At 41.8% G+C, this 21,904-nt stretch overlaps 1 protein-coding gene across 1 annotated transcript in view; it reads left to right on the forward strand.

Moving 5' to 3' along the window:
* LOC137794835 (teneurin-3-like) overlaps positions 1 to 21,904 on the forward strand; it is a 274,268-nt gene that overhangs the window by 231,304 nt on the left and 21,060 nt on the right. The window contains exons 29-43 of the mRNA XM_068591903.1: positions 3,534 to 3,605; positions 5,459 to 5,636; positions 6,346 to 6,366; positions 10,127 to 10,251; positions 10,514 to 10,621; positions 12,269 to 12,423; positions 13,434 to 13,535; positions 13,649 to 13,822; positions 14,093 to 14,152; positions 14,580 to 14,742; positions 15,823 to 15,961; positions 16,109 to 16,214; positions 16,431 to 16,573; positions 16,920 to 17,098; positions 20,140 to 20,244. Coding sequence (XP_068448004.1) covers positions 3,534 to 3,605; positions 5,459 to 5,636; positions 6,346 to 6,366; positions 10,127 to 10,251; positions 10,514 to 10,621; positions 12,269 to 12,423; positions 13,434 to 13,535; positions 13,649 to 13,822; positions 14,093 to 14,152; positions 14,580 to 14,742; positions 15,823 to 15,961; positions 16,109 to 16,214; positions 16,431 to 16,573; positions 16,920 to 17,098; positions 20,140 to 20,244 — 1,830 coding nt within the window. The remainder of the gene's footprint in view (positions 1 to 3,533; positions 3,606 to 5,458; positions 5,637 to 6,345; positions 6,367 to 10,126; positions 10,252 to 10,513; positions 10,622 to 12,268; positions 12,424 to 13,433; positions 13,536 to 13,648; positions 13,823 to 14,092; positions 14,153 to 14,579; positions 14,743 to 15,822; positions 15,962 to 16,108; positions 16,215 to 16,430; positions 16,574 to 16,919; positions 17,099 to 20,139; positions 20,245 to 21,904) is intronic.

Below are 21,904 nucleotides of genomic sequence, written 5' to 3' on the forward strand. Positions count from 1 at the left end.
CAGTTAGTATTGAACTGCCTTCAACCCTTCTGTATTCTGTGTGTGTGACTGCAGATCTATTTATCCATCCATCAACTGCAGTTCTTATCATAATGTATGTGCACGAGTGTGTCTGTGTGTTTGTGAACAGTTAGCTGTTTCGGGCTCGGGCACTGTGTGGGTGACCACACCTGAAGCTCTCGCAGCACAGGAGCGTCTCGTCGGCTCTTATCAGCCGCCGCTCAGATGTTTCCCTGGTTGAATTGGCAGCAGGAGCATCCAGTGATGGAGAGCAGTCAGACTAACCAATCAGTGATTTCACCATCCTGGTGCACTCGTATTTCTCCTCCACAGCTTTTTTTTATCCAGTGAACAAGCGGAAGAACCATGTCCTGAAAAACTTTTTCTCAAGTCCTCCTCCAAACTATGTTTTGGATTATTTCGATTATGAACTTCGCACAAACAACAATGCATATGTTACATCTAGACACATCTCAGCGGTAGTTGGTGAGGAAAAACTAACTTTTCTGCTTTATTTTAAGGATTGTTAGGTTTACGTGAAGCTTTCTCCAAAGTTCTGAGCTAAATCATTGTGGCCTTGATGGCCTTAGCTTGTTGAGATCAGACCAGCGTGCCAGCCCTGAGTAGGTGTGCTAAGAATGTAGCAAGTAAGGTTTTGAGATTAAAAGTTTTGAGATCAAGGTCAAATGTGCTTACACACACACACACACACACACACACACAGACATGCACACACGTGCACAAAGACACACACAGACATGCAAGCACACACTCACACGCACAGACACGCCGAGACACAGACACACATTTCTAGAAAGCTGTGTGAAAAAGCCTCACTGCCCTCTTTTAACACAGCAGGACAATTTGGTGTGTTTCTCTCTTTCTACAGAGCTATACTCATACCCTCTCTCTTTCTCTCTCTCGCCCTCTCCTTCTCTCTCTTTGCCCTCCCTCCCTCACACACACACACAGACACACACACACACACACACACACACACACACACACATACATACTCACATTTCAGGCAAATAGTTGGTTGCCTGTGAGTAGACCACGGCACAGCATGGGAGGAACCCTGCCGGCTTGGCCTCTGTTGATCAATCAACATCTACCAATGGAGGGAGAGATGAAAGAGGGAGCGGAGGATAGAAGGAAAGAGAAGGAGAGGGATGTAGAGGAAGCCTGATGGGAAGGGAACCGACTGATATGGGATTTAAGCGCCGATAGCGATGTGCCCTGCTGGGTTTGAAGGACTTGTAAATTGTAGGGTGTATGGTATGCATCCATATAAAGAGTAGAATGTGGAGCTGGTAGACGGACGCAGCGTAATGTGGGCTGGTTTTCCAAGATGGCAGCAGAGCTTTAATAATTCAGCTCACCACAGGAGGTTCCGCTTTGATGTCTCACTTTGAAGAACGAGTGCATCCCTCTCTTTTCCCCTGTTCATCCTCTCACAACTCATTCACATAAACCTCCTCACAAGTCAGCTAACCTACCCCTCGTCCTCCTCCTTCCAGATAGCACCCCAGCATCACAGGAACAAGAAAGGCGTGAGTTTTAGTGTGGCGAATGACGCAGGCGTCCGGCAGGGACTCTCTGGTTAAGGGCTGGTGACCTGCGCGTTGAGGTCCTCTGCTCGGAGGCTCATGGACCTCGTTGTCTCTCTAATTAGCTGCCATTCGCTGATGCTCTAGGTTAGCTGTTAGCTGCTAACTGCTGCTAGCGTTTGTAAAAATCTCTCACACAAACAAGATGTATGGCTGCCTAAGCTCGGTCCCACGTTCTGCCTCCGTACCTCCCATCCAGAACCACCGGGCAGGATAATGGCACAACATTCCAGCTTTGAACAGGTGTAGCAACATGGATTAGTAGTAGTAGTACTACATTTAAATGGAACCTTGACATAATTATTCATCTCTCCTCATACAAAACAGCAGATATTAGGAGAGTATATAGTATCAATGTTTCCTTCAGGCTCTTTCCCCTGCAGACATTTCATCTCTGACAACACACCAGTTACAGCTTCATTGTGTTTCTCGGGTTGTGTTTCCTGTGTTTTAAATTATTTAGTTTGGGAGCAAAGTGGTTGTTATCTGAATAAAAAAGACAATATGTGGTAAATGCAGTGACCTGCTCTCATATCAGCCTTTCTCTTTGTGAAGGTCGCTGTGAAGACATGGAGCCTACCCTCCAGTCAAGTATTGTACTTCCGAAATTTGAAACTCATTGTAGTGGAAAGGTGTCACCAAAAGATTCAATTTAATTCAGTTTATTTTGTATAGCCCAAAATCACAAATGACTAATTATCCTCAGAGGGCTTTACAATCTGTACACATAGACATCCCTGGCCCAGGACCTCACATCAGATCAGGAACAACTCTCCAAAAAATAGGGAAAAAAAGCCTTTCACTGGGACAAAATGAAGAAGAGGAGAGCAACAGAGGAGGATTTTCTATCAGGATGGACAGAAGCACAATAGATCTCATGCGACCAGAATGAGCAACGTAACAGAGAGACAGGACATTTAATGAAAATGACCGAAATGATCTATAATTATATAAAATGTCGCCCAAACCAATTATTCTTTTGACTCGTACTTTGATTTGCTTCAGGCAGAGTTAACTTTGTTTACATTGTTTAAGTTCAGTAAATGTAGAAGATGGAAGATAAATTAAGTAAATACTGAGGATTACGTTGAACCACGTCTAGTTGATGGCTGATTTTCATCTAAATACAGTTTCATGCTCATTAAACTACAGCTGATTTCCATGATTTGTTTTTCTAAGCTTAAAAGTGAAACACACACAGCAGCATCCCTTTAATCTTACATGCTGTAAGATCCTCTGGGACCCCCGTGGTGAAGGAGAGAGTTGGTGTCATGTGTTTCAACACAAGCATATCAACAAATCTGTCTGCATTCTGTCTGCAGTCTGGGCTGTTTTGGGACCAGGACGTAGAAAACAGCATTTGGAGGAGAGACACATTTACAATACACGCACACACATATGTATACATCAATATATAGGCACCATGAAGCAAATTTCTCTATTTTAAGTTTTTGGTTTTTAGTTGAAACTCTCCACCGTATTGAAGATGAGGGAGAAGCGGTGCTATTTTAAACATTGTTTTTGTTCATGTGGGCAGGAAAAATAAGTTTAAATGGACCTGTCCATCAGGACTAATTAATATTCACACACTGATGGGAGGAGCTGCCGTGATTCCACTTTAGGTTAAAGTACATCCAGCAACCTCAGAACAGCAGCCTCACTTTCAAAGTCCAATGAACAAGCCAATATGCTATTACATCATTGAGAATCCTAATAACAGGACAGATCAGAGTTTTAATAAAAGGATGATATCCATGTCATTTTTCAGAGCATTTTGAAATGACAGCTGTGCTAATAAAATCTAAACTCCAACGTACCGGAACTTATAATCACAGAACAGACATTAATGCAAAATAGAATTGGTCTGGCTGCATTTTCTCTGTGTGCTTTTTATAACTCGTTTTTATATCTTCTCTCCACCAGGTATACTGTACAAGGGCAATGGTGAGAACATATTCATATCCCAACAGCCCCCGGTCATCAGCAGCATCATGGGTAAATACAAATTCAAGTATAATTGACTTTGAAGCTTGAATGTTTGTGATCAGGCTTAATTATGACATTGCATGACAGTCAGTCATTTGGCTCTCATGCTTTAAATGTGAGAGCCACAGGAATCTCATGGGACCACGAAATAATTATCTTGTGCAAGTTGCTCTCTAGCTACTACCAAACTATATGCACGCTGGGAAATCTTTGTTAAAAGAAAACTGAGGGGTGAATTCACACAGAATGGACTGTGGCCATTCTGTGTGAATAAAGGTTTGCAGCTGAGTGCAATTTGCCCATTTTTGCATGTAATTGCAAGTATTCATGTGGCAAAGTATAAATGAGTCGGTTATGAGAGTCAGCCAAAGCCAGAGGTCTTGCCAGGAGGATCTGACCAGAGTGCCTTCTCCAGCCAAACCAAGAGAGAGGAAGGGAAATATGCACAGAGGGAGAGGGAAGAGATTATGTTTTTGTTCTTTTATATAATACCCTTATTTTAATTTCATTTTTCCTCGTTTCTTTATCTTTCTCGTTTAATTTAAAATTGACATGTTGGGAAGCTTTGTTCATTTATTTTTCATGACTCAACTGTCATTGCATCCTGTCACAGAATGCCAAAATAAATGAGTTTGATCAGACACCTCTCATGAATGCCCTTCAGTTACCACCAACTCTCTGAGGATGCTAATTATTTCACACTGTAACTGCGTGTGGCTTTTAGCCTGATATTTATAAATTGGACTGCTGCCTCATTTCCATAGATAGGGGCCAATGTTGTGCCAAATGTCTGCATATACCTCATTTAAAAGGTGCAAATAGCGCAGCAGCACCGGGACGCCGTTCGCTTGGCTCCCTTCACGGGTGCTTTGAGAATGAAATGGATTCTTATTTGTGCCGGTTTAGAGGCCGCAAAAGCCACAGGACTGTTTTGTAAATCCGCCCTTAAGTATTTTGCTGAGTAAAGTATGTTTGAAGTTACAGCGTGTGTCAAAGACGTGTAAGTAATGTGTTGCAGAGATATCGACTGAGATGAGCACGCTAACCAGCTAGTTTTGGCCCGTCCCATTAAACCCTTGAGCTCCGGTTGACAGACCTCAGTTAGCGGTTAGCTGTTAGCTTTAAGCCAGCATCAGTGGGCCTAACCTGTGTACCGGAAGCAACAGAAAGCTTGCTGTTACAGGGGGAGCAGGGACGTCCCCAGGATGAATTTGTCTCCTGGAACCGATGCACATGATCTTCGGCCAAAGAACAGTTAGTCTCCTGGATGAAACTAAAATTCTTTATTTTTGTTTTTTTTTGTCATTTATGCCACTTTGGATTCAACCCAATAGGCTACATACACTATAAATGTGTGTACAGAATGTACAGCTGCCAGTCGGTGGCACAGTAAACACACAGATGGCTAACATAAGCGTGAAGATTACAAGACAGCAGTGTTGTTTTGAAAGGCTCTCATAGTTGCAGCACTTTGGTCAAGTTAATAGTTAGCAGTTGGCTTTGTTTTTTATAGAACTAATGACTGTAATTGTAGATTGCATGGACTCAGTAGTATAGGGTAAACACCATCTAGTATCAGAGGAAGTGCAACTTATTAGGATGTTGATTGTACTGCAGTCCTTGTCTAACTTTACTGAAATAAAGGGAATAGAACCTGCGTCTTTGAGATGGTGGACTGTGCTTTGATCCCACCTTTTTAAGTCTTTATTTGGCTCGACATTGCTAAACAGATGCTTAGTCCACAACAATGTTCAACAACCTGGCTGGATATAATTAATTTGAAATAAGCTCCCAACTAGACTGTTTTGTGTACAGAGCAAAATGTTTCAGTCAGGAAAAATTGATTCAATGTCCTGTCCCAGGAAACGGACGTCGCCGCAGCATCTCCTGCCCCAGCTGTAACGGGCAGGCAGAGGGCAACAAGCTGCTGGCGCCCCTGGCTCTGACCTGCGGAGCAGACGGCAGCATCTTCGTTGGAGACTTCAACTACATCAGGAGGATCTTCCCCTCCGGGAATGTGACGAGTGTCATGGAGCTGAGGTAAGAGGGGAGGGAGGATAGCTGCTGGTGCCAGATCGGGGATCTGAACCTAATCCAAAGAATACATCCCTGAGGGTCACAGAGATAAAGGTCTCACTCAGAGAACTCAGGATCCATTTAATAGTAAAGCTCTGCCAACGGATTCCCAGGGTCTTTGCAAATCTAGTATGAATGTTGGTGGATTTTAGGGAAACTAAATATGACCGACAGTGTACACATTTGTGAAAAATGAACTGATTGACTTGAGAGTCCTTGATTTTTAATTAAAACCTAGCATTTGAATTTATCCTCTGCCTCCGTTTTCCTTCCTGCAGTCAACTGTTCAACTCCCCATCATTGGTCTCGGATGACTTTGAACAGTACTTGAACACATAAAGGAAGAGGGGAATAGTTACATGGCAGATTGGACACTTTGTGACTGATTAACATTCAAGTACTTACTCTTCAGCCAAAGTGCTAAATGAGAAAAGATCAGTGTTTTAGTGCTTAGAATTTTGCACACTGTTGAATGTTCATTTCTCTAACTCCTATTCTAACACTGAAATATTGTTGCTGTTGACTTCAGAGGCATGATTTAAACTCTACATCTATGTGCAACTTGTTTTTCTGGCTTTCTAGTATAGTTTTAATAGATTACCTATTAGAAACCAATCTGTCTACTAACTCTTGTTTGCTCTTTTCTTCCTTCCTTACTTGCACTATTTTAAAGAAACAAAGATTTCAGACATAGGTAAGAGTGACTAATCCTTTATTAACCTTTAACTTCTTTTCATTCCACTGTCCATTTCTGCTGCTTACTCACCAGACTCTCGTCTGCACATTTCTTTCATCCTTCTTATCTCCTTATAAAATAAAAACAATCACTGGCAGCTTCCAGACCTGATTGCACTGACGTCTTTAGCCCAAGGTGCATCAAGGAGACAGTGAGCTGGATCAAGCTGTTAGCAGGCTAATTTAGCATTTATAATTTCTTCCTGAAGTCCATTAATGCTTTAAAGCTGCAGAATGAATCATGGAGAGAAGCTGTCAAAAAAGGTCAGACAAAAAGATGATGTTCGACCAGACAGACATGCACAGCAGCTAGTAAATTAGCTCACAGGATCATTCAGGTTGGGTCTCAGTTTGGTTGCTTTGGCCATCGTTTATATATGTCATTTACTCATCGAAGTAACTCGTATCATCAAGAAATATTGAATTATCCATTTAGTTCAGGGGTAGAGAAAAGTAAATAATCAGAGGAAAGTAGCCATGATGTTTGCTACAAACAAATGAAGCCCACTCATTTAGTTTTTTCCTTGTCCCTTCTTTGTCTCCCTCAGTCTCATTCTCTTCCCCTTTCAATGTTGCCAAGTGTTCACAAGAAATCGAGCCTATTCTTCCGTTGTCAGCTCAGATGAAGTCATCGCTTTAGCAGCAGCCCCTAGCAAGGAGAGACGTGGGGGTTGCAGATGTTGGCCGTGGTTTACTGGTCTTTCTTTATCTCTCTGGCTCACTGTCCTTTTCAAATTCATGCAAGGTCGTGAAAGTTTTCGTCCAGGCAAAGCAAAAACAAGAAATAGTTTCAGGCCTGTGCATAAGCAACGTAAAGTATGAAGTTGATTCTTGCAGTAGAGTAAAAACAATTACCAGCGTGCCTGTTGCGTTGGTTAATAGGCATGTAATGTACGGCGGGCTGGATTCAACACAGTCTTAACGTGTGAAAATGTCTGTTCACACGTCTGGTAGATCTAAAAGTGGAGATTAATGTAAAACACTTATCCAACATGCAAACTTGTCTAAGCTCTGCTATAATGCTGCATTGTGATCTTCATGGTTCCTGGCCGACATTTGGTCTGTCAACTTTTCAAGGAACTAGAAGGTCCCCTCAGCCCACTCTTGTCACTTGTATAGTGGTCAAGAGAGCTGAAGCAACCTTGGTTTTCTCTTACTGCTGCATACTACTTACTGAACGGACACAACAGATGACTAAGAAGCATCCGTCTCCACAGTAAATTATCCGTTGAATTTTTGATGATTATTTTTTGTCCCCGTAGAAGAAAACCGCCATGAAAGAATCAAAAAATAACTTCTACCTCTTGCGCAATCTTTTTTTCCAAAGGAGTCAGAAAGCGACAGCAAAGCCTAACTTTACTTGTAATGTTTAAATGGTCCAATCAGCAACGGTCATCCCTGCAAACCCCAACCCGTCCTGTACTTTCAGAAACTCAAGTCGCCCGGGAACTCAATGTAGACCCTGGTCCCTGAGGTTCAAACAGAATGAGTTCCTCAAAAGGTTCCTAGTCCCTGGGGGAGGTCCAGTGGTCCAAAAGGGACTCATGCTGCATTACAAAATCCAATCTCAATCCATTTAAATGGGGCCAAAGCCCGATTTTTCTCCTCAAAGTCTCCTGGGTTGACCAACAAAGAACACACTGGCCCAATGCTGCTAAAGATCTTGACACCTGTTGGAGAATTCCTATTCAAGCTCTTGAATTTACCCTCTGATGTCCTCAGAGTTGACAGGCTTGAGTGATGACATCTCCCACTGGTGTTTAAAGAAGCCGAAAACTCGCGTTTGACTAAAATGCTTTCCATGCATCAAACAGAGCTGGCGTGGTTGTCGCCTGTGTCTTTGATCCCATCAATGCACTCCACAAATGTCTCCCTAACCACTAAGCCACCCAATGGGCAGTGGAGAGGGAACTCTTTGTAAGCACTGTCATCTCCTTCAGGAGCGATTGGAGCTGGCGGTGACTGAGCGAACGAAGAGCAACGTGAAGATTAACAATTTTAACTGCTGTGTCCATCACAGAGGAAAATGTGACTTTGACACTTGAGTTTTCCTGGTGACTAACAGTAAAGCCTCATGACAGGGTGACCGATCACATTTTCAGGGTTTGTCACAAGCCCTGGCGGCCCTCCGGGCACCGTCTGTGGTAATAACAGATATTTTCTTGACGCCGACTTTTCTGCTGTCAAAACGCTGGGTAAAAGCTCTGTTAATGTAAAAGTAAAGAAGACATTTTAAGTCTTCAAACTTTCCTACCTTCAGGCTATCTCCTGCTAGACTGCATGTATGGCTTTACATCCACCTGTAGCCAGGTTAGAGAGTTACACAGTGAATCACCAAAGCTTACCGAATGAAGTTTTAATTAAAATCAACTTTTATTAAAACTCAATTTTGTCTTGGGAGGACAAGTCGAGTTTTTTTCTACCTATCACCCTTCCTTCATGTGTACTTACTCACGCCATCTTGACTTAGTGTTCTGTTCCATTGGTTGTAATTATTTCATCCTCCTCTCTTGTTTGAGTTCTTGTCTCTTCTGACGTCTTTTACGTCTTTTTTCTTTATTCCTTCATTTGTTTCCTTCTTTTCCTCATTCTTACTATATCAGACACACTTTTTTTCATTCCTTCTCTCCCTCACACTTCCTCTTGACCTGTTGTCTGTATACTATCACGATTAAAGCGTCGCCTCATCAATCCTTATTCCTTCTTCTGTTTCTTGTCTGTCTGGTACCATGGTTTTACTGCCTATCTCGGAATCTTGAAAACGTTTAAATCAAAGCGAGGGTCTTCTGCTTGAATAAAGTATAAATGAAAATAAAAGGGAAGGCAGCACGCTGGGGCCTCACAAGTACAGATAAGCACAGACTATCTGTGTCTCACACACAAAGTCTGTCTATTTTTAGCTGTCTTAATTAACAGCCTGTGATCATCTGCGGATTATCACCAACCACTGAGACTCATGGCTAGAGGCGAGTGCATATGTATGTAAGTGTGTTGAGGTCTGCTGCTTGACACTTGCTGTGTGTGTGCGTGTGAGTGTCTGATGGATTTCACTTGACAGTGTGGCAGGCAACATTAAGAGTGTGTCACAGACAAGTTGAGGCCCATCTCACCCACGTAGGTCTGTTCAGACTGACACAAGGGAACCAACCAACTGTCGACGCACACACACACACACACACACACACACACACACACGTACCACATGTACTTACTTTCTCATTTAGAAATACTTTAACTACATTTCTATAGAGAAAATAATCCAAAACATAACATAAACAAACACACACATGCTCACACTGTGTCTGCCTTTTAATATGTGTTTCATAAACACACACACACACACACACACACACACACACACACACACACACACGTCAACCACCTGGTACTCCACTGAAAGTAAATATACAACAGTTTCTTTCAGCCCTCCTTTTATTCATTACTTCTTCATTATCATCAGCTCCAGAAAGTCTCCTTCATTTCCATCATAATGACACTGGAGACAAACAGTGAACCTGATGGTCCTCTCATTGTGAGCCTGTTTCCAGTCAGACAGATCATGTGTCAGCAGGGTGATTTAAAGGACACAATCCATCAGGGACACATGGGGGGGTTGTTGTTCTAAACTACGTGTGTTTATTAAATTGTTTAAGTGTTTAATCCCTGGTGTCAGCACGACTAAACCATCTTTTCTCGTCTCCATCCCCTTTCATCTGCAGCAACAACCCTGCTCACCGCTACTATTTAGCCACCGACCCAGTAACAGGGCAGCTGTACGTGTCGGACACCAACTCTCGACGAATCTACCGACCCAAAATGCTCAGCGGCGCCCGTGACCTCATCAGTAAGTGTGCCTTCATTTCCCCAGTAAAACACCATATTGACAAAATATAAACAGAACAATAAATCTGTTTATTTGAATTGTTAATTTCTACTAGACTCATCCACGACAATTGAAATGCTGGTAACATTGCAAGGAAAAGGAAAATGGATAAGAGCTGTTGCAATAAATGCGTGTGTGTGTGCGTGCGTGCGTGCGTGCGTGTGTGTGTGCGTGTGTGTGTGTGTGTGTGCTTGTGTGTGTGTGTGTGTGTGCCTGTTTTCAGGTAATGGAGAAGTAGTGGCTGGTACAGGTGAACAATGCCCTCCATTTGATGAAGCACGATGTGGAGATGGAAGGAAAGCTACAGAAGCACAACTACTGGGACCAAAAGGTACACACACAAGACACACTCACAAAACACAAGAGATGAACACAGGAAGGTGATTATTTTCCGAACCTGTCTAAAAAGTATTGTCCCTGAGGAAGATACTTAAGACCTGGTTTAGAAACAAGGGCACAAAAGTTTGATCTGTAAACTCATACCTACAGTAATTTAAATCTTGGCCTTTATGTACATTTTTACATTTAGAAAAGGGAACCGAGGAATTTCATCAGAAGATAAACATTTCTAAAACTTTACATTTCTAAGTCAAAAGCAGATTGATTTAGTTTAGCGCATCATTACCTAGTCCTCACACTTCTATGCTACGCTAGCTACTGTAGGTATACTGACTGTATACACATGCTGCTTTGGATTTTTATGAAAAAAAGACCTACTCGGCTACAAGAATTACATCTATTTATATAGTGTCATATCAGAACAGAACTTATCTCAAGATACTCATATGGAGGAGGACTGTAATTTACAGAAACCCAACATTCCCTCACGAGCAAGCACTGGGGATGGAAGAAGTAACGGGTAAAAGCCTTGGGCAGAACCGGGCCCTGGGTGGGCGGCCATCTGCCATCTAAAACATTAATAGCACAACAGCTATTAATAAAGATAGAAAAATGACTTATAGTCTGGATCACCAGGTGATGTACTGTTTCACTTTTGAAGTGTAGCTTCAGCTTTTATCTTTATAATGTCTTTTATAACGTCTTTATCAGTTTGACACCCTGGATATATCATTTAAACATATATTGTTGTAGACCCTTCTGTCTGCTTCTCTTGGAAATGTGTTTTTGGTTTTCCCCAAAAATTAGATAATATTTCTTCAGAGAGTGCAGTTAATGATAGTGATGTAACATAGATATAAAAGCTTGACTGAGAAGGGCCAATTGCTTCATCCACAGAAACAGTACCAACTCCACAAATCCATTCACATAAATTATTCCATCTCCTGCTTAATTGGCAACATGGGAATACCGCGACCACGGTGATGAGATAGGTCCTTCACAACTGGGTCCGTGTTTATCGCACCTCAAAGCTCAACAGCATCAATGTCCCAGACAATAAATGTGACTGAATAAAGATTTTATGCAAATTGAAGGCTCCCCTTCCATTTGCAAGTGTCACTAATGGTTGGCATAACATCATTGCTTCAAGTGTGGATGAGGACATTTTCTAAGCGAGTCAATATCACTGCATGAAAACACACTAATTGCCTATGCAAGCATGAACCTTGTGTGTTGTAGCCACGATGACATGTTTATTTTACACGTTTTAGGTTGTCATAGTCATTTTTTGTTTACATTTTTTGATCGGCCTGCTGACCTACATACAGCATTGCATTTAACTGCAGCTAAAACCTAGAGATGGAAGTTAATTGACATCAAGGTCATTTTTCTGATGAATCCTGATTCTAAGGTGCTTGTTACATACAGTTTATGGGCCCCTTAGTGCTTCTTCCGTCCCACTCAAAGCAGTTTGCAAATGTTCAAACAACAGGCTATCCTTTTTTGAATAGTTTTGGCCCTGATCTTTGTTGTGTACCTCGTCTACTCATTGCCAGCCGCTATTGTTTTCCTGACTCCCCACAGGAGAAGTACCTCACTATCATGTACTGAAGTGTCTTTGTGTTTCTGTTCCTGACAGGCATCGCAGTTGATAGAAACGGTTTGATCTATTTTGTGGACGGGACTATGATCAGGAAAGTGGATCGTAATGGAATCATCTCCACGATGCTGGGCAGCAACGACCTGACCTCTGCACGACCTTTGACCTGTGACACTAGCATGCACATAAGACAGGTAACATTCAGAGTATATATATATATATATATATATATATATATATATATATATATATATATATTAGGGTTCGGCCATTTTAACGCGTTAACGCTAGATTAATCTCGTAATCCTTTAACAACGTTAACTATTTGAGCAATTGACAGGTGGTCCTGCAATAATTAAGTTGGTTACTGACTTTTCCTTAATTCATTTTAGAACCTCATCAGACAAAAATAGAGGCAGAGAGTAAGATAAGAAAGAAAACACCTACGAACAAACACATTATGCCTGTTTTCCTTGAGGTCTAATACTTGACACTGGCCCTGTGTGTGTCAGCGGGAGAGGGAGAGTGTGTGTTGAGGTCTTAGTTTTGTGGGCACAGGGCTGTGATTGGGGGCATTTCTTACAGAGTTGTAGTTATCTGAACTCTGACCGTGTGTTCTCCGCTGCAGACTTCAGCTCAGTTTGACTTCTGGCTGTTATCTTGTTGACCTCTTGAGTTCACTTGGGGAACTGTCAGCCCACACATGTTCAACTCCAGCTTTCTGTATACTGATGTTGTTCTTTTTCAAGTGAAGCATACAGTCACTTTAATACGTAGCTGATGCAGCGTTTAACAATGGGGAAATTTACTTGACCATATATAAACTGGCTGATTAACAGCCCATGTTTTGAGTATAGACATAGTTTATAATACAAACAACGCGTTCAGATTTATTATCGGATTCAAAGTTGTCATACTTTAAAATAACTCTTCATGTCATGTAAACTTTCTCCTCCGTCCTTTGTCGTTTTACTTTTCGGTTATTGTTCTTCTTGTTTTCTCTTTACTGAGGCAGCAGACCTCGAGATCATGAAGGTTTTGATTTTATATACAGTGCATTATTTTAAAAGCAGCTGTCATTATCAAATCAGGAAATACAATCCATATCAGTATTTTAATCCAAAGGATCGGATAACAAAATGCAGTACAGTTTAATGGAAGTCGGAGGAGCACGTGAAGTGAAACTCTCTGTCTCTACATCCAGGTTCGGTTGGAATGGCCCACAGATCTAGCCATCAATCCCATGGATAACTCCATCTACGTCCTGGACAACAACGTTGTGTTGCAGATCACTGAAAATAGACAGGTACCCACATTAACCACAGTCCATGTTTTACAAATGTCCTGTCACATGTGTTTTTTTTCATGAAATATTACTTGCTAGAAGCTCGTAAACGCTTTGCAAATGCATGTGTTCAGGTTCGTATCGTGGCAGGTCGTCCCATGCACTGCCAAGTGCCTGGTATAGAATATACAATGGGAAAGAGAGCGGTCCAGACCATGCTAGAGGGAGCCACAGCCATCGCCTTGTCCTACAGCGGGGTCCTCTACATCGCAGAGACAGACGAGAAGAAGATCCACCGCATCCGACAGGTAATCATCAGCCCTATACAGTCTCCGCTACATTCATGTCAGGAAGTTACAGAATATCAGATGAACAATGTTTGTGTCGAGGAAGCACAACTTTGAACATCTGTCCAAGTCAGTAATTAGTAGCAGTAGTAACAAAGGTCCCAGGTCTGATTCAAAACCCAGATGCAGGAACATTAGACAAATGAAGCGTGTGCTTTTATTGTGTCCTTTTATTTTCTGTGACCGAGCCCTTCTGTTGTAAAGTGTCTATTTGTGGCTTCCTCTCACCAGGTGTCGACTGATGGAGAAATTACCCATCTAGCTGGAGAGCCATCTGACTGTGACTGCAAGGTACTGTCCTGTACCGCAGCTCCTTCACATGCCGATGAGCTGACATTGAAAAGCATCTTCCGTGTCCTTCTTTGATTTAATATCTTACAGTAATCGTGATTGGTTCAGTTCAGGTCAGCAAACATAAAATGAATGTGTAGCAGTTAAAGAATGGATTAAACAACATATATAATATATGTAATTTTATTACAAAACCATAGCACAGTGACTGCAGCTAGTAGGAATACGAATATAATAATCCCTTATTAGTCCCGTTGGAAAACGTATTCGCTGCTTTTGACCCATCCTTAGTATTTCAAGGAGCAGTGGGCTGCCCACGGGGCATCAGTCAGTATCTGATCAACATTAATATGTTAGTAAAATAACACAACAAATCTCCATATTAATCCCCCCCCCCTCCCTCCACCCACCCACTTCTGTCTTGCAGAATGATGCTAACTGTGACTGTTATCAAACTGGAGATGGCTATGCTAAAGACGCAAGGCTTAATTGTCCTTCGTCTTTGGTGGTGTCTCCGGATGGGACGCTGTACATGGCTGATCTGGGTAACATCCGGATTCGAGCTGTACGCTGTAACCAGCCACCTACTGGTATGTTTATGCAGTTAGTGTTCTTACAATACCAAAATGATGACGTTAAAGCCATAACAAGTGTCTCAATACTGTTACTGAACGATAGTGCAGCAAAAGAAATGAAAGATGACCATGGAACTTTATAAGAATTATATGTTTTTTCCACGAATAAAAAACTAAATATTTTGACATTGCAAAGCAGAGGAAGGTGTGAAAATGAGCCATAAACAGGAGTGGTGAAATAGCTACACGTTCACACCTCTCCACTGCAACTCATAACCTCACAGAGCAAAGGAGCAGGACTGCAAGTCATTTTGTTGCGTTACTTTTGTGAAATGCTCTGCGTGTATTTAAGTAGCTTTCCTGTAAGAGTAGTATGTATGTCTCGGGCTTTTATTGTGAAAGGTCAGAACTGAATAAGTAAATCTGTAATGGGCCACTGCTACAATTAACATGGTGGGAGCAACAAAGATGGTTCTGTCTTGTTTTAGTAGCCGGAGCCTCTCTATTATTATTGTTTCCCTTCATAAATATAGGTATAATTCATAAACCTCGGCTACATACTTTTCTTCTTGTTATTTTGTTAAAATAGGGCTTAAGGAACAGATTTGATAAATGTATGCATCTTTGACCATAAAAAAAGAACTCTGTATAATTGAACATTTGTCTTTTTATACTGTTGATCATTTGTCTTTAATACTCTTCAGTAATATTTTGTTTTGCTTTTTAATCATAACTGTAGAACTATACATGTGGTGTTACGATGAGGTGGCTTTTGAAGCAGCGTCTCCTGTCCAATCTCCTTTAAAGTAGTATGAAACATGTTGTGTGCAGCACCTCTGCATAGGATTTATTGATGAGATGTTATCTGTCCCCAAACAAATAATAGAATAAAGAAGACGTACAAAGTCTTTGGTTTTGAACAGCGGCTTCACATTTAAGAAGGTTCTGAGGCTCTGACTGCTGCACAAGCTGGACAGCAGAAGTGTCCCAGATATTTCTCAATGTTTATAGATAAATATATAGATAAATATATATTAGATATAATAAATGATACAGCAGTCACAGGTCTGTTCATCTGCTTGTCTGCGTCTTCAGGCTCTCTGGCTTCAGGTCCCAGCTCCTATGAAGTGGCTTCTCCGGCCTCCCAAGAGCTCTATGTGTTTGATGGGAATGGGACTCACCAGTTCACCATGTCTCTGGTCACCGGAGACTATAAATACAACTTCAGCTACAGGTTGGTTCGTGTGGAAATGAACACGCTTGCTTTGAAATATAATTGTTACATTTGAAAATACATTTTGTTTCCTCTCTTCGTTGTCGTCCTTCTTTTCAAACTAAATTCACACTTGTCATTTCCCACCCTCCATTTCCTCACTTTCAGCAATGAGGAGGATGTGACCGCGGTGACAGACAGCAGCGGGAATACCCTCCGTATCCGTAGAGACACAAACAGGATGCCTGTACGCGTGGTCGCCCCTGACAATCAGGTAAGATGAGCAAGTCCTTTGCTGCTAATTGGCAAAAGTGATCAAAACACCTACATTCAGCCTGCAAATAACCCAGTCATTGTTTTTGGATCATTCATTTGAATACAGTGTTGCTTCTCACTAAAGTTTCAAGAAAACACAGTATTGATCCAAATAAAGCCAACCGGATGTTTACCATGTTCTCCTGCGTGTGTGTGTCTGTGTGTGTGTGTGCAGGTCATCTGGCTGACCATCGGGACCAACGGCGGTCTGAAGACTCTCACGGCTCAGGGTCAGGAACTGGTCTTGTTTAGTTACCATGGCAACAGTGGCTTGCTTGCCACCAAAAGCCTCCAAATAGGCTGGACCACCTTCTACGAGTGAGCAGCATTACTGTGCTTATGTTTGGGTCCATGTCTGAGCCGCTGTGTGATCACTGAAGGCTGGAATTCAAAAAGACAAAAGTTTGATTTTTGTATCTCAAAATACATCAAGAATCACTTTACCAAGTTACTTATGATGTACATCTGCTCAAATCAGCTCAAAGGGAGTCACATAAATCATAACATACACTCCTTCATTTCCCCACTATCTCTACTAGTGTGTGTGCATGTGTTTGTGTATAATGTGGTGAACAATTTGTTCACAGGGCTCCATAAAGCACATTACAGTAATAGACATTAATGCCCCCCCACCTCCCCTCCCCCATCCTCTCTGTCCTTGTAGCTATGACAGCGAGGGTCGTCTGACTAATGTGACCTTCCCCACCGGCGTGGTGACCAATCTCCACGGTGACATGTCGTCAGGGGCTGTTGCTGTGGACATCGAGACGTCAGGGAGGGATGAGGATGTTTCCATCACAACCAACCTGTCATCGATAGACTCCTTCTACACACTGGTGCAGGGTAAGGTGTTTACACATGGATGTGTGTGTGTGTGTGTGTGTGTGTGTGTGTGTGTGTGTGTGTGGGTGTTTGTGTGTGTGGGTGTTTGTGTGTGTGGGTGTGTGTGTGTGTGTGTGTGTGTGTGTGTGTGTGTGTGTTTACTGCTTCTATTATCATTATTATTCACTTACATCCACTGCTGCTAGTATCCTCTCTGTCATATGGATTGTTGTGATTTCATTCTGTTCACATAACATTCATTGCAGGTTGCTTCCTTATTTTATTTTCCCTGTTATTACCTGATGCCAGGCTCCTGTTGTATGTAGTACGGATTGTAAAGCACTCTGAGGCAAATTTGTGATCTGTGATATTGGGCTAAACAAATAGAATGGAATTGAGTGGGGACGTTTTGAGTAGTGTGGCTCGATGCTGCTGGGAATTTGGCGTGGTACCATGGCTGAAAGAGTCCGACCAATCTCCTCAAGAAAAAACAGTATTGTACTTCCTGCATCCGCATGACATGACATGTGGAGTCATAATCATACAGACTACTCCAATTCGATTCTCATTCACAGGGCTACAATTCAATTATTATTTTGGATTCTTCTTGATGCGTCAACATTTTTATATACAACATTTATTGCTGTCAGATTGTCTCCATTTTCTGCTGCTGAAGCTCAGCCAACAAAACTCTGCGAGTATTAAACCGAGCTTAGTAGTGTGTGTATTACGTCTGTTGCACTCAGGGACAGCGTAAAGAACGAACAGCCAAAGGCAATCATAATGTTGAGAGTCATAATAATAATGATAATCTAAGAATCAATATTTCCCCCACCCCTAAAAATCAGTAAAACTTTTTTTCTCTGACCAGTGGCTATATTGTAAAATGTTTTATTGTCATTGCTTTCCACAATATTACCCTCTGGCTCCGGTGAAAGGCCCATGGGACCACTGTATGTACTGAGCCACAGTTAACAGTATTGATAGTATGTTAATGTCCTTGTGGATTTCATCCGCAAGATCTACTTTTGTTCTAATCCATAACCATTAACTACTTACTAACTGAAAGAAAGAAATAAAATACAGCGGAAGCTCAATGGCCATCCTGCAGTTCCCTCTCAGGTACACACTGTGAGCTCTGTCAGCACTCTCGCTGTACCTTTCATTTAAAGCATTAAGCGCTGTTAGCAATGTTTGCTGCAAGCCGCCAGCGAAATGGATCTCTTTTCTAGTCTTTGGGCCACTTAAAGCTCTTTAACACCACATGTCATCATTCACCCATCTTACACTGATGGGAGGGGCTACATGCAAGGTGCCACCAGGGGGTTGAGTTTCTTGCCCAAGGACACAGCGACATGGACTAGCGGATCTTCAGATTGAAGGACGACCCCACTCTACCACTGAGCCAGAGTCGCCCACTAAAGCTCAACCGTTGCACATTAAGAGCCATCTAGAGGCAATAGAATCGCTCCTAATCTTGTATTTTCCACCTTTAAACCGTTTAAGAAAAGACCTGAGAGGTCTGTCAATGATAATTCTTGATTTGAGAGAAACTGCAAAAGGAAATAAGAAGTTTCATCATCCTTCATGTCAGACATTCGGCCTGAAAGGCAAGGGAAAACAGTCATTTTGCACTGATGTCCTTGTTAAATCTGAACTAATGAGCCAGTTGAAGCGAGCCTCGAGTGTCCGGCAGTGATTTGTTTCAGAGCATGCTACATGCGCCCCGATAGAGAGGGAAACAGAGTAGCGCCTCCCTCACGGCAGAGCTGTATTGATCCCAACGTAATAAGTTATTCAAAGCCATCGACAAGCGTAGAATTCCTCTCCATCAATTCATGTACATTATTTATCCTTTTGCCTTCCTCGCTGTCAATCTGCGCAATGTGCAAGCAGCCCAGGTTATGTGAAATCATATGAGGTTTAAGTGCTGCACAGATAAACGAATGCAGCTGCTGTGTTTTCAGCATTTAGACGTTGTTGTTGATTGCTTTGTGAAAGCAGGGCGACCATTCAGGACATAATGATGCTCTACAGTGAAAATACAGTCAATGTTCACACCAATGCATTATTATGGGCTCTAATAAGCTGTGTGTGCTGACTGTCCCCATTAATAACATATTGTGCAAAGCCCCTCTTTTGAGCTATAAAATTGATGTGGGTGGGTGGGAGTGAAGGATCAGATCCACCGCACAATAATAAACCAAAACATCAGCATCAAAAAATAACACAGCCGCTATTTGCAAGAAACTGTCTTTGAATTACTTGACCTCAAATAATTTAATTTTGGCAAGCAATGTTGTGTGTTTGTTCATTCATGTTAATGTGAAGTAACATTTGGTCGTAACATGTGGTCCAAAAAGCATCCCAGTGCATCTAAAGAGGAAAAACAGAAAGACTTTCGTAGTTGCTCTCAAATCAAGATGAAAACTGTTTTAGAAGAAGTTGAAATATATTTTTCTTATTACAGCTGGATTAGAAGTTACAATTGCAAGAGATAATGTGTCACAAAAGACCACACTGCACACTTATGGCTGTGTCAAATTGGTGAATAACTGTGGTGTCAAATGTGTAGATATTTTTTTCCTTCTTTTCTTTTAATTTGACAAATAGTCCGACAGGAATCATTTACCTTATGAATGAAGGATCAGAAGGAGGGAGGGAGACGAACAAATGTCTCCAGGCGAGAGAGCCGCGATCTTTCTTACTCACACATACGCACACACAGCCATTAGTCCGGTGAGGTCGAGGGGAACCTAATTAAAAGAGGCTGGCGGATGTTAATACCTGCTCTGTGCTCCATTAGCAGGTTCAAACACTGCCCACGGAAATGAATTGTACTGTGTTCCCCCACCCACACACACACGCGCAGCACACGTGCGCACACACACACGCACACACACACACATGCATTTTCTTGCTCTCCTCCCTCAGTTTAGCATTGATAGTGTTTTTGAAGAGATCCCTTGAAATCTGCCACATGGGAAACACACATGAAATCCATGTTAGGTATTGTAATTGATCATTCATGGAAATCGTTCTGCCGTCTCTCTATCTCACAGACCAGCTTCGTAACAGCTACCAGGTGGGTAATGATCATTCGCTGCGGGTCATCTATGCCAATGGGATGGACACACACTACCAGACGGAGCCCCATATACTGGCAGGTATGCAGTTTGAGCACATTACCCTGAATGTTTGATAGTGAGTGGTGCAGGGATGACATATTTGTGGAGAACTTAGCATCACACTGGTTGTATCCACACAAAAAACTATTTGATTTTTCCACTGAATTTTAGATTATTGCAAAAAACAAGCTCTGTGGCAAACACACATTTGGGATGTTGTTCAGCTAGATAAACTTTACAAATGACACCACTTTTATGATTTTTGAAGCATGAATACAATATAGTCCTGGCCGCATCTGTTAAATGAGTCTACCCTGCTTACAACCATGCAGTGTATGTAAAGCATGGTTGTAGGCTGTCTTCATGCTTATGAGTTACAAATTACACTATCAGTTTTGTGTGGCATCTGCTGTCAGAGGCCTTTTTTTCCAAAACAATGGTCTGCCAATGTAATAGGCCTGTTTGTGAAAGTGATTATCAGTGTCATGAAAAATCATATTTGAATGTGTTCGATCATTCAAACCAGTGTTTTCACATGTTAGTGCATCTCTAGCAAATCTTCTTGTATTTAACTGTGTTGCTGACCATTTGCCTAAGCAGCGTAGCAGTTTAAGAGACTCAAATACATCATGTTCTTTTGACTTTTTAAATAGCCACTCTGTGTATAACATCTTAATAATAATAATAATCAGCTTGAAATGTGCTGCACGTGCTGTAGGTGATCCGTCATAATAAATATGCCTGCTTTTCTTCATGTCATTGTTTATCATTGCATGGTGATGTATTGCAGGCATTTGGACTTACAAGCCTGCATTAGCAGCTGACCTGCCGAACTGCAGCAATATAACTTAATACAACACACCAATAAATACAGAAGTGATGCTCACTGTGATTAATGACCAACTCAAGTGTCAAGTCTCTGCAGGCTGATTTTCATTTGATGGTCTAAAACACTGCAGCAGACTTTGCAACATGGTTAGTAGCAATTAAATTGCATCAATATGATATGTGATTCACATTCAATGGGCTACATTAGAAGATTCAAGCCACACACGAAGCCCATCTTGAGGTAAAATCATTAAAAGTCTGGAGGGGGAATATTAAACCTTCCAGTGAGGCTAATGTCTTCTGTAAATGATAAACATCCACACAGGCGTGTAGTGTGTTGTGGAGTGTATTGTCTGAGCGAGTTTGAGCAATATGTTTTACTTGATGAAGAAAGTTGCTCGGTTTCATTTCAGTACTTGTAGGATCAGCGTGGTCTTCAACACAATATAAAAAGGTTACTGCAATGAAGTTTGGAACAATCTGGAACGAGCAATCGTTCAATTAATTTACGGGAAGTGATTTAACTCCAACATTTGTGCACAGCACATTACTCACTGCTTTTTTTGCACATTAAGCTTACTCTGTATGTGTCCGCGCTGGCGTCAGCATGCTTTCCCCACGGTTCATTCTCGTGACACAATATCTTAGGAGCACCTCGAGGGAATCGCTGCACATTTGGCAAAAACTTCCATTTGGATAAAAGGATACATTTATTAGAATTTGATGGTAATAATATGACGATTTCATACAAATGTCTAATGGGATAAAATGATGTATAGTGAGGATGTTTTGGACAGACACTTGACTGGTGGGCGGCGGCTAAACTGAGGTGGTAATTGTAGTTTCACCATAAGATGTTGTTGGTATTCAT

The sequence above is a fragment of the Clinocottus analis genome, unplaced genomic scaffold (assembly GCF_023055335.1).
Source record: "Clinocottus analis isolate CAN_PGR_092001 unplaced genomic scaffold, fCliAna1.0.p SCAF_26, whole genome shotgun sequence".
NCBI classification, from domain to species: domain Eukaryota; kingdom Metazoa; phylum Chordata; class Actinopteri; order Perciformes; family Cottidae; genus Clinocottus; species Clinocottus analis.